The sequence below is a fragment of the Oryzias melastigma genome, linkage group LG5 (assembly GCF_002922805.2).
Source record: "Oryzias melastigma strain HK-1 linkage group LG5, ASM292280v2, whole genome shotgun sequence".
In the NCBI taxonomy this organism is placed as follows: Eukaryota; Metazoa; Chordata; class Actinopteri; order Beloniformes; family Adrianichthyidae; genus Oryzias; species Oryzias melastigma.
The window spans coordinates 15,788,809-15,806,440 of NC_050516.1; the positions used below are offsets into that span (position 1 = coordinate 15,788,809).

Genomic DNA, 17,632 nt, shown 5'->3' on the forward strand with positions numbered 1-17,632 from the left:
TAGCTTGTAGGAAAAGGAACAGTAGCTAACACAGCACCATGCTTTGTTGTATTTTATAATCTTATAAGTCAGAGTCAATGACTTTTTTTTATTTCTTATAAATACACAAAACAGCTGTGATTACTCTTTCACCACCAATCAATCTCAAACGGCACAAAAGTACCAACCAAATGACCTTTTCCTTATGTAGCGTATAAGACTGCAACTGAAATACTTTTGGATCTAAAAATACTGACCATTTGATTATTAGTCTATAAGTTACAATTGCTTTGGGAAATGTCAAATTCAGCTTTCAGCAATCACATCATTTTCAATGGTACACAAGAACCCCCCGTTATTCTCCATCTAAACGTTAGCATAACTAATCAAATCGGACAAAAGGGATTTTTAGGTTCCAGACACCAAAAAAAAGACCACAAGTCATTCTCAGCATGTATTTAATTCATGCTTCAAAATAAATTTGACCCACTGGAGCATTACACAAACCATTAACTTTATAGAAATGCAGCTAGCAGCATGCTAATATGTTAGCAAAGGCATGCTAACACAACACCATGCTTTGTAGAATTTTGAAACTCTAATGGCTCTAAAAATATTCTTTGATTATTAGTCTATAAGTCAAAATTTCTTTGGGAAACATCAAATTCACCTTAAAGCAATCACATAATTTTCAGTGGTACACAAGAAAGGTGGGTCATGTTTCTTTTCTTATCTTTTAGTTATTCTCCCAATAACGTTAGCATAACTAATCAAAGCGGACAAAATTGATTTTTAGGTTCCAGACACCAAACAAAAGACCACAAGTCATCCTCAGCATTTATTTAATTCATGCTTCAAAATAAATTTGACACAATGGAGCATTATACGAACCATTAAGTTTATAGAACAGCAGCTAGCAGTGTGCTAATGTGTTAGCAAAGACATGCTAATGCAGGAGTAGAGCTGATAGTAGTTAATGGTGAGAGTTACCACCCTACACCACATTATCCAGAGAAATATCGTTCAGTTATACATTTCTATTTTATACAAATGTGCCAAGAAAAAAGCAGGTGCAACACAACTCCTCTGTCCTTTTGTTCCCCCTTTTGCTTTTCTACATAATGAACACAACAACCTAAACACAACCATTGTTGTGGACATACTTTTATCATTGACAATATTATGACAATGAATCTTTGCATTGTCACTTAAATTAGTCTGGTAAAACTAAAAAAAAGTTTGACCCAAAAGGAAAATAATGCTGTTTCACGTTTTCACATCAAAATAACATAAATCTTTAACATTCTAAATTTAACAAAATTAATTGTGAGGTATAGAGCTCCAAACTGTTTTTCTTTTTGCTGCTTTGTGTTTTTAAAGAAGTTTCGATAAACGAATGTGAATTCTCGTTTTGGGCTTCTGCGTTCAAATCTTTCGGATTCACTGGAAGCTACTCAAGTTTCTATGAGCGTCTTTGACACAACACTGGGCCATTAAACATGGGTTTAAAGTTAAACCAGGTTTAACCTATCGAGGACTTGGATTTGGTAGTGACAAATAGAGGATTTTCCCTTTAATTAACGGAAGTGGCAACCATTTATAAAGCTGATATTGGAGGGGGACTTAATAATTGCATTTTGTGGCCAGTGGGGTTCGTAGTCCTTGATATATCGGAATAGAGCTGTGAAAGAAATAACCCGCAAAGCAAGAACCCCTTCAACATTTCGCACCAAGGTGCAGGTCGTTAGTAGAGAGTAGAAAACGAAGAAGAAGAAATAGACCCTCCATGCTTGTCCAGTGTGAACACCGAGCAAAACACGCATTCAAGCCCCTGCTTTTAGTGTGTCCGTAAACGCGTGCCCATTGATGAAGTCCAGTACAGTGACAGCCTTCTTCAGCCCATTAAAGTGTTTTCTGTAAACAAGACTGAGGAATAATCCAGTGGCATTTAATTAAACACTTAAGATATTTCAGTAATTCATCTCAGCAAATTATGTAAACTGGTAAAAAAAAAAAAAACTAAAAACTTTTATATGTTTCCTGCTGAATCAGACTTTTTCAGCTGCAAATTTCATTTTAGCCAACAAAGTTAATCGTGTAGATTGGAGGAGATTAGGACAAATCTAAGTGGATATGAAAAAGTGATAAATATGTCTATGGGAAGACCAGTTAGATGTGGTTCAAAGAGGATAATTTATTTTCATTCACTCTGATAAAGAGCTACAGAAAACTGCTCATTTACGTCCAAAATGTAACTATTTTCTATATGATAAAAGTGAGGCTCTTTTACTCAATCCTTTAATGTTTTCTATTAGTCTGTGGTATATTTTAGCCTTTCATTCCATGCTGCCAAAAAATGATCTTAGTTATTACGCAGAACATACTCCACTCTAGATTTGTTGCACTGTTTCTGCAGATAAATTAGAAAAAGACAAAAAAATGAAATCTCTAATCACTCACAATTTCAGTAATTTGGTGCTAGACGGAGCTCAGAAGTTATTTTTACTCTGCTGGAGATATTTGTGTGAGAGAGTCATGCAGTAAAAATCAGGGCAGATGCAGAAAGGCTGCATGGAAGTGATGACTGTTTCATGTTGAGACTGATAAAGAGTTCATGCTTTCTTTAAGGATATTTTTAGAGCTTGTGAAATGCTTGCTTTGATTTGCTCCAATTCCTGTTTATTCCACATTGGATTTAATACGATTTTTAATAGGATATTGAATTTTTGTGTGTGATTTTAACGATAACCAGTATCTCCAACAGCTTAGATTATTTAATTTATTTGGAGCTTAGCAAACTGAAAAAAAAAATCTGAAATATTTTCTAATTTTGCCTTAAGACTGATGTGACATATCTGAAAGAAATCATCTTCAGGATGTGGGTCAGTGGAGGGGAAACAAATGCGATATTCATGCTGCTTTATATGCCAATTGCAGAAAACCTAATCCACACCAGCATGCAGTTCCAGGAATGTCTGCATTTTCTGCTTTACCCAGTGGGGATTAAAGCAGGAGCAGTGAAATCTTCTGAGAGCTCCAGGCCTTTTTCTTTTCCTTTTTTTTTAACGCAGGGCCACAAAGACTGTTTTCTCTGCATCATCAGAAAGTGACAGAGGGGACTTGCAGCTCTGAAAGCAGGCAGAATGACCTCACAGTCTTTAAGTACAGTATCTCTGCACCGTTTATTTACACTAGGTCCTCTCTAGGATTGCATCATGAAGTTCAAAAGCTTCAAGGCTGACAGCTCGGCATTCTTCCAGCACGCAGGAACCAGCTTTGTGATGTGGAAATGTTCACACTGTGGACTGGATGTTTTTAGAAACTGGTCCTATAAAAATTAGCTTAGAACTAGACTAAAGCAAAAATAGTGTAAGAATGCAAAATAGCAACAAAACATGACATTTATAGACCGTCTTGGAGAAGCAAAGATTGTTTATTGTGAGTGTTTTATGTGTGTGTCATCCAGCCATATATAGAAAATAGAAAAGCTTTTTTAAAAAAAGCACAATTTAAACACCTTTATGAAGCAAAATTAAGTTGTTTAAAATGAAAAAAAATCAATTAGTTTTGCCATTGAGTTAATCAAAGTGCTTTTAACATATAGTGTTCACAATGGATTCTCTCAACCTGATACTAGTGCATGTACCATTAGAAGAGGCTTGGTGGGAAATGTCAAGGAAGTTCAAATCTATTGAGTCATGCCCCAGGCTTTTTCGTTCACAGCTCTATTTTGATATATGGAAGAACCACAACGAATAATTTCTCCTCCATGATCAAGTTTCAACCAGTTAGCACTTCCATGTTTTGAAAAGGACACTGTCCGAGTCCCGATTTGGTCAAAATTTAACTGGTTTAGCTTTTAACACGTGTTCAATGGCTGCATGTTTTATAATTAAAAGCCCAAAAATTGACTTAAAAACATGTTACTTAAAACACATGAACACAAGAGTTTTGAATGTGGAAGATTAAAATGCACATATATGTCTGGTGTGAACGTAGCATTATGGGATAGAAAATGAGCAGTGTCACTATGCACAAAATATGTCTTCTGAATCATGTTACTAATTTGATCTCCCAAATTTCCATCAAACACACTTACTTACTCAACCCTTCTCAAACATCTGAAATTTTAGTAAAGTATTTGAAGTGTGATTAGTGTGAACTCCTACTCTGTTCTCTCATGAACTCCCGACCCTTTAAAACATACTGATCAAAAACCACAAGAAAAACCTCTCAATAAAACTATAAAAAACACAGTTTTGTACATGTTTTGAAAATAATGCACACATAAACTTTAACATTTTTAACAGGTTTGTGAATTTTGAATCAATTTAGGTTCTAAAATAAGTGTTTTAATTGTATTTGTGTAACACAAACTTTAAATAAATCAGATTTTTGGATGAGGCTAAAATAATGTTTATCATTCCACGTCATTGTACTTCATAAGGAAGACTTTTCAAAATCAAGACCAAAGTTTCCCAGCTTAATATTATGCAATAAGGCTATAATTGGGGACATTAAACCACTGTGAGGCTCCTGAGAGTGACCATGACTGCTGCTCAATGGTCCCTTTGAAAAAGACTCATCTCTACAATCTACAGCAGTTTTCAAAGTATGCTCAAACCGTGTTGCCATTTATGGCTTTCAAGCCAAAAAGTTATCTAAAAACTGCCAAACCCCACAAACTCATACAACTATAAGCCACGAACCGAACCCGTCTAAAGTATCTCCACCCAAAGCAGTTTTTGCCAGAATCAACACCATCCAACTGGACGGAAAACCACCCAATCTGGCAACTCTGTCAAAGTGATCATGAGAAGGAAAGAACGTTTTCTCTCTTTGTGAGTTTGAGCTTACATTAATTTCTCATTAAACCACTTTAACTCCACCCACTGTGTGTGCACAGAGAGGGGACGCTGCGTCCTGGGGACCGGCTTCTCAGTGTCGATGGCGTGCCCTTACACAACGCCGGCCACAGCGAAGCCCTCAGCGTGCTGGGGCAGTGCAGCCAGGAAGCCCTGTTCCAGATCGAGTATGACGTCACAATTATGGGTAAGATACTGAGACAAATACGAGAGCCAACACGTTTGACCTTACATCTTTAGAGTAAGAAAGTTTAAATAAATTCACTCCAAAGAATCCAGAGAATTCCTACTTTTACTTTATGGTATTGTACAGTGATGCTGAGAAATGTACATACTCTGCTTTTGAGTATCTGGATGTTCTATTCATAAGTGAGTGAAGGGTGGAGCTTGAGATTGAAGAGCAGCATTACAAGTGTAGTGGATGTTCCTGACTTATTAGCTCGTGAAGGAAAGAGTTAAGATAACAGCTACAAGTGGCTAATATTTCCCCTAATTGCAGGATATTTTGGTTCTCCATTATCCATTGGGTACAAAGATTTACCTTTCCGCTGAATTACTCGATATATTCCAGAGTTTTAGACCAAGTCATTGTTTTGCAAGTCTCTAGGAAGTCTCAAGTCTTTGTTATCTAGTCAAAACCAACACGTTTTAAGTAAAGTCTAACTCCTATCAATGAATATTTCAAGTCCTTTTGAGTCCTTTCAACAGCAGAGTAATGATGTTGTGCACTTTGGGAACTGTATTTATTCATCAAAACTTTGCAAGAACATTAGATGAATTCACACCACTTCAAAAAGGTCTTTTTTTTTCTTTAAAACAAAAACACAGTTTACTGTGTTTGCAGTGTAACATTAACACTGAATTTACAGTCTGATTGATTTAACCGTGCAGCTAGCAGGTTTTAAGCTGATAAGCTAGCATCAGTTTTGTGGGAAATCTGAAGTGTTGGATGAAGACCAATATTGTTGAGTCTTTGTTTGCTCGTAATCTTGAACTGCATGTTCTGTAATCTGCAAACCAGTTTTTATTTAAACCTTTTAATTTTTACACTCGAACATGATAACCTTGGGAACCAACTTTTACAAACAAAAACTTGTGCCTTGTTTGACAGATCTGCTTCATTGGTTGTCCTGCAATTTGATTGGTCGGATGCTACTGGATCAAAACAAGAGGGACCTAATTTGATTGGATGTTGTGCCAAAAGCACAAACACAGACACACAAAAACAAAGAGCCGTCTCTGTCATATAGGTTTTGATCTTTGGCCGTTAGGGAAAGTAACAAGTATTTTTGATTCAAAAGACTCAGGTGAGAGAGTAGTCAGAGTTACTACTGTTCAAGTCCAAATCAAGTTGCAAGTCTTGATTACTTTTCATTCAGTTTAAAGTAATCCAATTCATTCCTTGAGGTTGACTAGTCCAAGTCTTGTGATTTGAGTCCACATATCTAGTATTTTCCCAGAAAAGCTGGAATAGGTGGAAGAAGATTTGAAAGTTTGGCATTCTTGCTGACCCCTGACTCAAACCTGGGAGAACCTATAAGATAAATTATGGATTTCTCTAAAATAATGTTTTGGGTTTGTTTTTAAGACTCTTATTAAACATTTTGCACATTTTGTTCCATGCTGAACTGATTTTGAGGAGTTCTGATCCATGAGAAAACCAACATAATTGTTTTTAGACGTGATGGTTGAACCAGGTAAATAATTTTAGACAATTTCTAAATATTTGAGGTTATCAGTCACCAGTGTTCACTTGCTGGAGAACATTATGAAATTACAGGTTCTGTTGATACCAAAGATACGGATACAAACTATCCCTACAGTTTCTTATGTGGTTTTATTGCAGTTTTTCGTGATTACGCCTAATTAAATTTTTTAAAAATAAACACATTTTACTAGAATATTTACACTTCGGAGGATGAATAGACTAGAATAGAATAGAATAGAATAGAACAGAACAGAGCATTAATGACCCCAAAGAAAATTAACTTGTTTCACTACAACTCAGAACAGGACAGACAACAGAAATACACACATGCAGTTAACGTTTGACTGCAGACTGTATGAGCCAACGTTTTATCTCTGCTGTTTCAGAACATTAAAGAGCAAAAAAGATCAAGTCTGACATCTAACTTTTCCATCTTAGGCACAGTGACAAACGCCTCTGGTCCGCTGCTGGTGGAGATCGTCAAATCTCCCGGGGCAACACTGGGCATCACGCTCACATCTGCGAGCCACCGCAACAAACAGGTCATAGTCATCGACCGAGTCAAGCCAGGCAGCGTGGTGGACAGGTGTGTGCTCAACTTCTTGTGCAACAAATCTAAAAGTGAGGCAAAAATGTGGCATTTGTTGGAGACAAAACGTAGGAAGCAGGATTGTTGTAGATAATTATAGATGTTTTGTAGGGATTCACCTTTTTACCAATTCATGATATGTTTAGTTTTTCTCACAGCACAGACAGGTTTTAGTGTTGTCACTTATAGCTAAATAAATGAGTGTCCTTTTTGTAATTCATGGGATATAGTGGCAATTCCACCTATTAGAGGCTGTTTTTCTGCTGGGTTTTGTCCAGAAGAGTACAGACTGTCCTGGTTGTGAGCAATTGGAAGTGAAGAGGAGATACTTGGGATATTAATACTGCTATGAAGTATTTTATTTAATGATTGCCATCTTGTTCAATTAAAAGTTAAAACAAAGGGAGAACCTGGAAGCTTCATCACAGATGGGTTTAGTTCTCCCTTTGAGACCGGTGCTTCCTGGAGCTGCTCAAATTGAAAACAAAAAGTAAGAAAAATCTAGCCAAACTCATTATGGTTTTAGCTGGAGTTCTGATTTTTTTTCCCCAGAGCTTCATAGTATGAACGCACCTGAAGAGGAGGTGTGTGGAAGTTTTTTGTTGTTTGACAAGGTTTCAAAGTTTGCATGACCCTAATAAAAACTGATCCGACAGCTCAGCTTTTACTGATACTGTTCATGCAGATCATACAAAACAATGGGAATAATTACTTTAAAAGGAGCTCTGACCATGCAATATTTTTTCCTGCCACTAGATGGTGCAGCGGTTAGAGCTCCCGACCTAACAATTGAGAGCTCACCGGTTCAAACCCCACTAGGGGCGAATAATGTTTTTTTGTTGTTGTTTTGTTTTTTTTGTTTTTTTATCCTAAAACTATTCAATACAGGTACAAAAAATAAATTAAGGACATTCGCAATAAATTAAAAGCTGGCGACATGGGGGGTGTTTGTTCTGATTTCTAAACCATCCAACACTTCCCAAAGGTTTTCACCATGATTACTGTCAGTGTTAAAATAAGGCTAAAATAAGACAAATCTCTGGAAAAGTTACGTCGATGCACTTTGTGTAAATTTGCAGCTTTACAAGCAGATGCGTTTAAGCGCTGATGGTTCTTTTTCTATTACATAAACACTTACAAACTCACTTTATAACACACACAGTTTGTGTCAAGGCTTAAAACTAACAAAGACAGTAGAAGACAATGTTTTTGCCTGGAGCAGACCCCCAGTTTGGCTTCAAAATACACAGAAAGCATTTGAACTAAAATTTGAAACCAAACAAGCATTTAAATAACCTCAGCTGAATTCAGTAATCGGGTTTGCAGATTTCTTCCCTAAATTATTATTTCAGGCTAAACAGATACGTTTACTTGTTTTTGATGGAGGCATTTCCCCCCTTTGTTTTTGTAGAGCTATCTTTCTTCCTCCTGTCTCTCCCCGATAAAGCAGATGTGGAGCTCTTCATCCAGGAGATCACCTGCTGTCCATAGATGGGACGTCAACAGAGCACTGCACAGTCCTGGAAGCCACACAGCTGTTAGCAAGCACAACGGAACTGGTCAAGCTGGAAATACTCCCCTCCCATCAAACAAGGCTGACGGGAAAACAGCACGATACAGGTGGGTGAACCAGGGAAAAAGTCCATAAAAGGAAGCGTGACAGTTTGTTTTTTTCTGTATGGCTGCTCCCTTTTTGTATTATGCTATGATATTCATGCAACTGCTACTGTGAGACTGAGAGGCATGTGCAGAATCTTCAAGATTTCATGCCTCATTTTTTTTTTTAAATCATTGGTGTGGATATGAATGTAAATAGCAGGAGTCAGGTGGCCATCATGATTATGCTGTTTTTACTACCGGGCAGCTCGCAGCCGGTGGCACTTGATATGGACGGGCGCCATCTGAGGTCATTTACACATCATCCAGTCGGACCTGCTGCTGGTCGACGATCCGCCCTGTGGCCCTCCAGCTTTTGCTGAATTTCTGTCACTGGACCGCCACTGTGGAACCTCAAAATGCGCCCAGGCGGCCACTAACCAATGTCAAATTTTAGAGGAAATTTGTCTGGTCAATGTAAAATTTTAACTTCTTTTGAAAACCTCTGCGGTGTGTAAATGTGACTCCCGATTACAAAAGTGGCCTTGCGGCCACTTGCCAAATTTGCTGAAAAACTGGCATTTAGGTGACCACGCGGTGGCATTTTGGGACATGTACCTGTAGTCTTAGTGTCACTTTTGTGAGAAACCTGCAGCTCTACAGGGTGTCCCATACGTCTTCATACATAGGAGACAAAATACTTTCCATATGTATGTTTCTAACATATTTATCTACGTTTCAGATACCCCAGAGAATGCATTTGAATGAAGAGCAAAATGGCTTTTGTATAGAGCCTATTATATAAATAAAATGCATTATATCAAGAAACAATTATATTTCCTATATATAGAGAGTTATGGGACACCATGTAGATTAGCTACAGAGCTGAGTGTGGGGATTGTTCCTGTGAAAAAATCACCAAATAATCTCTGGCAATGCCAACCAGTTGTTTACAGAGTGAGACTCCTACACGCCAAATGAGGTTGTAGCATGTGACCTAAATAGCCATGATGATGGTTTGTGTGTGTAGTCTGTGTCTATGTGTCTTTTAACTGTTGTGTTTAAAATAAATATCCAAAATATGTTGTAGCAAGTACTAAAACTGGTCATCCAATTATATTTACAAAAAGATGGAGCAGGTATGAAATCTTTTTGGCAGAAGCAAGGAAATGTATTTGGGGTTTTCAAAATAAAGCACCAAGTGAGGTTGCATGTTTTTGTTAGAAAGCCTCTTGATCTCAAGATTTTTTTATACTGAAATACCAATCTCAAGGGCAGCCAGGTTAGGAAGTGGCAAATGATATAATTTGAAAATACAAAAAATATTTTTAATATTTTTTTATAGCAAGCAGAAATCTGCACCAACAGTAGCCTGGCTGCTCTTCCTCATCTGATGTTTCGTAAGACCTAAGTTTGACTGTATTGCTTCATTTAAAGAGTAAATTCCACTGAAACACATTTTTTTCTCGATGATTTCAACTCGTTCCATTCTTCCAAACTCTGAAAAACCTTTACATAAGTATGTAGCACAGTCATCTTGAAGGCTAAAGTTGGTACTGTACTGTACTGTGGAAGTCTGGAATTATACCTGGTGTCCAAATTATAGTTTATTTAACCTGACAACTGTTCTTCTTTTCCCTGTGTGGAATAAACTACCCACATGATTACACCGCATCCAACAAATGGTGGATGGTGGACTACATTGTGAGGTTCAGTGTCTTGCCCAAAGATGTTTGTCACATGGGTGAGCAGGGCAGAAACTGAACCTGCGATCTTCCCATCAGATTGATTGCTCTTCCTTTGCACCACAGCTGCCCCAAATGTTGTTATTTGTTTATTTCACCAATATGAGATTGACATTCCAGACTTGAATTGTTGAGCGACTTTCCACTGATCTCTGCAGACACCACTTTTGGGACCATATCAAGACTTTTGTGGGGAGTGATACTTCTGTTGTGTTTTCCTGTTCTCAGACTCACACCAGATGATAGGAAGTTATTGATTCAGCTTAGAAAGAAGTGCAGTTTAACAACCATAAAAAAGGAGACAGCTGCAGTCCATCACTGACAAAAGCAGTCATCGTCACGCTTCTCTCTTCTGTCACCAAAGCTGTACTTTCAGAGATGTGTTTCTGAGTTCATCCCTAGGAGATGGGAGGAACGTTGAGAAAGCAACAGGTTAAAGTGTTTCTGGTCTGGCTATCACATAACTTCAGTATTTTATTTAACAAATATGACTATTTTATCTGCAAATAACATAAATATTAATTTTTATGTAATTCTCCCTTATTTTTCTTCTACTTGTGTTATCTTTATTGTCTCATTATGAGAGTTTATTTGGTAAAGTTGTTTTTAGTTGGGACATTTTCTAGTTGTCATAATAACGCAATGACATGCCAGATTTGTATCTTCTCAATGATTATGAGAGGCATTCTTCTATGTAGGAGAGAAATCAAGTTTGTTTGTGTGTTACACAGATGGAAGGATATCGGTGTAGTTTACCTTGACATGTTGTAACCGCTGGTCTTCACGTTGATTGACCTGACAGGTATGTCCAGCGGGCCACGCCCATCACAAACAGCTGATAGTGGCACGTTTGGACGGGCGCCACAACCTTCTGATGGAGACTGCAGGCCAGCGGTCGAAACATGTCAAAGTCAACTACAGCTTTACCCTTTTAAGTGTCTGACAAAAAAATATTGAGTTTGTATGCATAAAAAGGAAGAGGATTTCTATAAAGAGACATAAAGAATGGGCTTTCAGAGTAAAAGTCTTTTATTCTGTGACAAAAAGCCGGACATTTGAAAGTATTTTGTTTAAACTTTAAGATTGAATTATCTTCTTTTTCTTTGTGCTTTTAAATGTTGACAACATAAACACATTTTTACTACTTATTATATGTTTCACTTTCAGCTGCTGTCTTTAAAAAAGTACTTACAGTTACATTTACATTCAACACCAATCCAACTGCTACACAAAGTACATGCTAGCCTCACTTGTACAAGACAAACTGAAGGGATGTCTTATTTCTAGCTGATCTCCATCCATCTTCATGGTCATTTTCATCAGTTACAGAATTAGGGCTTTTGGATTTGTAAGAAAACTGCTGATTCTGAGGAGTTCTCTATTATCTGAGGGTTAATGCTTTCAGCCGAGTGGCTCCATTTGTGAGACACACACACACACAGAAAAACATGCAACTAGAGCCTGGGAGAAAGCCTCTGCTAATCGAGGACATTAAGCTTACTACACAAAATCTTGTGAAGAGTTTTTTTTTTTTTTTTCAGTCACGCAAGCTTGCAAAAACTAGTCTTGTGCTTTTTATTCAGTTTGTTGACCCAATTAGACGCTCAAGAGAGGTAATATGAAAAATGCTGCAACAGTACATGCACTGCTGTAGTCTACAACACAAAATCTACATGGAGTGATAGTTCAAAGGGCCACAAGAAGGCGTTGTGGAATGATAACAATGAGTAATGCAGAGATATATACTCTCAACGGCCACTTTATTAGGTACACCTTGCTAGTACCAGGTTGGACTCCCTTTTGCCTTTAGAACTGTCATAATTCTTGGTGGCAGAGATTCAACAACCAACTAGAAACATTCCACAGAGAGTTTGGTCCACATCCATGATGCCGATCTTCCGTTCCACTACATCCCAAAGGTGATCTATTGGGTTGAGATCTTGTAACTTTGGAGGTCTCATTGGAACTCATTATCATGTTCAAGAAACCCGTCTGAGATGATTCCAGCTTTGTGACATGACACCTTATCCTGCTGGAAGTAGCATCAGACGATGCTACGCTATAGTCACAGAGGGATGGACATGAGACACAATACTCAGGTAGGCTGTGGTGTTGTAACCATGATTAATTAATTTGGTACTAAGGGACCAAAGTGTGCCAAGAAAATATCCCCCATACCTTTACACCACCAGCCTGAACCATTGATACAAGGCAGGATGGATCCATACTTTCATGTTGTTAATGCTAAATTCTGACCCTGCCATCTGAATGTCGCAGCAGAAATAGGGACTCATCAGGCCAGGCACTGATTTAAAACCTTCTATTGTCCAATGTTGGTGAGTTTGTGTGAATTGTAGCCTCAGATTCCTGTTTTTTAGCAGACAGAAGCAGAGCTCTGTGTGATCTTCTGCTCCTGAGTCCATCTGCCTTAAGGTTGGACGTGTTGTGTGTTCAGTGACGCTCTTCTGCAGACCTCAGTTGTAACCAGTCTTCATTTGAGTTACTTAAACCACATTTCTTCCCCATTCTGACGGTCAGTTTGAGCTGCATTAGATCGTCTTGACCATGTCTACATGCCTATTTGTGTTGAGTTGCTGCCATGTGATTGGTTGATTAGAAATTTGTGCTATCGAGCAGTTGGTCAGGTGTGTCTAATAAAGTGTCCGGAGAGTGTATCTCAAAGCTAAAAGATACCTAAGGATTTACTTGGATGGACTTGCAACACAAAAGTCAAAAAAGTTTCTTTAACAACAAATTCTCTGCAGGATTAATCCTTCATGTTTGTTTCATTTTTTTTTTTTAATTCCTTCATCATCCAGTTTAGTTTTAAAGGTTTCTGTCTCTTGTGAGTCCAGTGAAACTTATTGTGTTCGTTCCAGTGAAGGTCCAGAAGTCAGACCATCCCCACTCCTGGGACCCGTGTGTGAACTTCTGTCCCCCTCCAAACTCCACCCTCTGTAGCACAAGCTCCACCCTCAACAAGTCGTGGACTCCCTCCAACAACAACACAATCAACAGCCTGGACTACTGCAAGTGTAAGAAAACATTAAGTTGACTTTAGACAGAGAGTCCACCTGTTTTTGTCGTTTGTTGTCACTCTGTTCTCACCTTCACAAAACTGACTGTTCCTAGTGCTTCTGTACATACAAAGTGAACAAAATCTCTTTTATTTGCAGCTCTGGTTTCTGCCAGCTTCTCTCCAGGCTCTACAACCACGTCAGGGCCCAGCAGCCAGAGTTCCAACACGCTGCCGAGACCCACAGTTCCTATGAGTCCTCGTAACTCTCTGCTCAAACGACGGCAGAGGAAGAAGGAGCACAAGAGCTCCTGTGGGTTCCCTGGAATGAGGTCAATTCATATTTCTCTGCTGTTGTGGTGGTCTTCCTAACCTCTTCATTTCATTCATGTGTAGTGTCCCTCGCATCCAGTTCAGTGGGTCCGGGTGGTCAGGTGGTTCATGTTGAGACCAGCGAGGTCATCCTAACAGGGGATCCCCTCAATGGTTTCGGCGTGCAGCTCCAAGGAGGAATATTCGCCACAGAGACACTGTCTGCACCGCCACTTATCCGATTCATAGAGCCGGACAGTTCAGCAGAGAGGTGAGCTGAAACTCAGTGACATCCATCACATCTAAAATGCCAATACACATGGAAATTACCAACTAATTTAAATATTTAAAAAAAAACTATCCAGAGGAGTTTACTGAAAGCTGAAACAAGAGACAAAAATGGACAAACTCAAAAAGGACTCTAAAACTAACAAAACCAAAGAGTTTGGCGAAATCCGAATTCTCCCCCTACCCCTGAGACTTCTCCTTATACCACAGCCCTTCAAATGAAGAGTTATGGAAAAAAGTGTCTCCAAACTTGAACATCACTCCCGCTCGATGACGTCATCAATAGTCGCCAGTCAGCTATGTTCGTGCGGTGCTGTCAGTGCTCAGAAATACATCATGTCAGTTTTATAACTTTAAAAGGGTCGTGGTAAACCAAAATACATTGCTTACATTTAAATGTAAACTTTTGTGTATCAGAGCACAGTCATGTGACAAAAAGCGCTTCTCCTCCATGGCACAGCTCAATGCGGAACACCCTCATGGCAAGCCTTAAAACTCCTTCAAATCCCCTACAATTGTAGGGGTAGGGAGAAGCCGGAGGTGTAGGGGAAAAATTCTGATTCAGCCTTGTACTTATGTAGAGGGACTTAATGTACATGCACAAACCAGAAGCTGTTCCTGTACCTACAAAGTAAAACTACTCCCGAAAGGTACAAACCAGAACTGAAAAACAGAGGTCTTAAAAGAATAGAATCCCTAAATATCTCTTTTTTTTAGGACAGATGACAATGTTTGGGTGTTTATGGGAAGTGAAGGCGGGCCCGCCCACAAGTCAGAAATGAACTACTGCTCCTCTGCAGGAATGAAGTTCTAGGTTTTTTTTTCCAGTTTTTGGCTAAAAACGACATAGTTCTGATTAAAAGACCACCAGAAACATTTTGACAATATCAAAAGATGATTGGATTGGGTCTGCTTTTTAATCCACAATTCATTGAGAGCTACTAAAACCCCTTTAGCATAAAACAGTCAATCTCAATATGAATGTGTTTGAATATTTGTGCTGAGTTGACCTCCCAGACTCTAGCCGACTATACTGTGTTGTGCTGACGTGCTCCTGAACTAGACTGGATGAAGTAGAGACTTTTCTTGAAACTGGAACTGCAAAATAATGTCTCCAGGAAAGTTATGATTCATGGCTTTAATAGTCAGATCTAATATTCTGCACTTTCATTCCTCCAGTGATTTATGTTGTAAAGGGAGAAAAGCCCGGAAAAGTTTGGCAGAGTTGTGCATGCCTAAAAGCGCAGAGTGACAAGTGCTAAAAATAATATGAAAATGTAGCACAGCGAGGAGTCTGAAACTTTTTCCCTTTTCCTTCTGAAAATGTAAAAATTGGGGGGGAAATTGGGTTTTTTACATTTTCCTCACCGGCATGCTGCTTTTTTCTCTCTTTTCTGATCCTTTTGACCCTGCAGTGATCCTCTTTAATAAAGGTGCAACACAGACAGATGTTATTTTTGACTAAAGTGCATTCTTGACACAAAGTACATGAACAGTTTCTGAAACAAGTTTAATTTTTTTTATTTTTTTTTTCGTTTTGGGAGAAAATCGATCACATCCCCTTAGAAGTAAAATCATAAACTCTGTGCACAAGTGCAGCAACATTTACAGGATGACATTAAATGTTTTACTTACCAGCTATTGTTTATCCAAACCTGCAAATTTATATACTTTGATACAACATCAACAAAGGTGGCTTCTACTACTTTGATATCTTTGAGTCAGTCATACCTTTGCTGACATTTTCCTGTAGGTGTGGCCTGCTGCAGGTCGGAGACCGCCTCCTGTCCATCAACGGGATCCCCACAGAAGACGGGACGCTGGAGGAAGCCAATCAGCTTCTCCGAGACGCGGCTCTGACCAACAAGGTGGTGCTGGAGGTGGAATTTGATGTAGCAGGTTTGTAAACTTTTCTCCAAGATGGCTCATAATCCTGCAGGAGACTTAAATCTCACTTGTGTTAATGTGTTTGTGGACATTAGGTTTAAACTGGATCACCCAGTCAACATTATAGCTGAACAAACACCAAGTTTATTAATATAAGTTAAATATTACTGTCCTCTGTTACAAAAACTATAAAGGGAAAAAGTAATTTATAGAAAACTTAAACAAATGTTGGTTTTGCTATTTTTAGTAAAATATCATAATATGACAATGTTTACTAAATAAGAATACATTATTCCTAAATAGTTTTTCTAATTATTTTACAAATCACTTAACCCAAAAGGACTTTTAAACAATAATTGACCATAGTGTGTAGTATTTTAAGAGTTGCTTTATTATAATTAGTATGGTAAAAAAAAACAATTTGTTTTTAAACACACATCTCTAAGCTGTGGTTATATTATTGCAGCCATGGATCACCGATCAATGATGTCCTGTGTTACCTACCTTTTCTGGGGTTTTTTGTTTTTTTCTTCACTTTTTGAGTTTTTCTTTTTATGTTTTTCTTTTTTACAAGAACTGAAGTCTTAATTCTGGTTTCTATCAAAAACTAGATTTTTTAAATTAAATATGAAAGATGCTTCATTGCACACTTCACCTCCTAGTTAGCGTTGTTTTCTTTACCCTTTAAAATTGAATAAATATATTTAAAGCTGCTGTTATGAAGTGTCATGATTTGCTATGATTTTAAAGAGGGTTGAAAGTGTTGTCACGTTCGCAGCACCACTGGATGATGGTAGCTCCGTGGTGATTAGATGAGTGTTTAAATGAGAAGCTTGATCTGAAAAACGTCTTCAGCCCACACATGTGAACGTCTCTCTGTTGGGTTGTTTTTACCAGCAAATCAGGATTATTGGTCACGCAGCAAAACTGTGAGGATTAGAAGCTGATTTTGTTCCTCCCCAAGAGGAAATATAATTCACTCCTTTGTGTCTTTCTGAAATGTGACTAATGCAGCCTTTTCCTCTTGACAACAGAATCCGTGGTGCCTAGTAGTGGTACCTTCCATGTCAAGTTACCCAAGAAGAGAGGGGTGGAGCTGGGCATCACCATCAGTGGTAAGTCCACACCAACAAACACACAAAAAAGCTTTATTTGTGTGATTCTTTAAACTCCTAACTCTTATTGAAACATACATGCCTTCTTAGCAACAGGTCGAACGAGTATCTCTGCATAGTGCGTTCACTGAGCTCCGGACGTTAGCGGAACCCAAACGGCCACACAAGAAGAACTGATCAATTTTTAATGATCAATTCAGGCGGAGATTGTGCTGATATTTTCAGTCATGAACAAAGTTCTAATCAGTCATTTGAAGAGACGGTTGACCTGGGTGCAGTTGCAGTTAGGTAAACCTGTGGTTATTGTCAATTTTATCAGTGACCAGACAAGGATCAAGCTGTTTACACGGTTACAGAATGATGCATTAAAGGGGCAGACTGAATGACTGCATGTTGCTCTGCACTTGGTCTTTTATCATAAGAATAGTTTTCTTGTGATAAGGAGATCGTATCATTATCTCGAGAAATAAGTAAAAAGAAAAAGTAGGGTGGCTTCAATAAATCCCAGAACCATGAAAAAAAAAATTTCTTG

At 38.3% G+C, this 17,632-nt stretch overlaps 1 protein-coding gene across 3 annotated transcripts in view; it reads left to right on the plus strand.

The window, feature by feature from the left end:
* Positions 1 to 17,632, plus strand: part of grip2b (glutamate receptor interacting protein 2b) — a 49,129-nt gene that overhangs the window by 10,863 nt on the left and 20,634 nt on the right. For all 3 annotated transcript variants that reach the window (XM_036211937.1, XM_024270388.2, XM_036211938.1), the window contains exons 6-13: positions 4,886 to 5,031; positions 6,991 to 7,138; positions 8,592 to 8,761; positions 13,362 to 13,517; positions 13,659 to 13,811; positions 13,895 to 14,081; positions 15,852 to 15,997; positions 17,020 to 17,100. In XM_036211937.1, the coding sequence (XP_036067830.1) occupies positions 4,886 to 5,031; positions 6,991 to 7,138; positions 8,592 to 8,761; positions 13,362 to 13,517; positions 13,659 to 13,811; positions 13,895 to 14,081; positions 15,852 to 15,997; positions 17,020 to 17,100 (1,187 nt within the window). The remainder of the gene's footprint in view (positions 1 to 4,885; positions 5,032 to 6,990; positions 7,139 to 8,591; positions 8,762 to 13,361; positions 13,518 to 13,658; positions 13,812 to 13,894; positions 14,082 to 15,851; positions 15,998 to 17,019; positions 17,101 to 17,632) is intronic.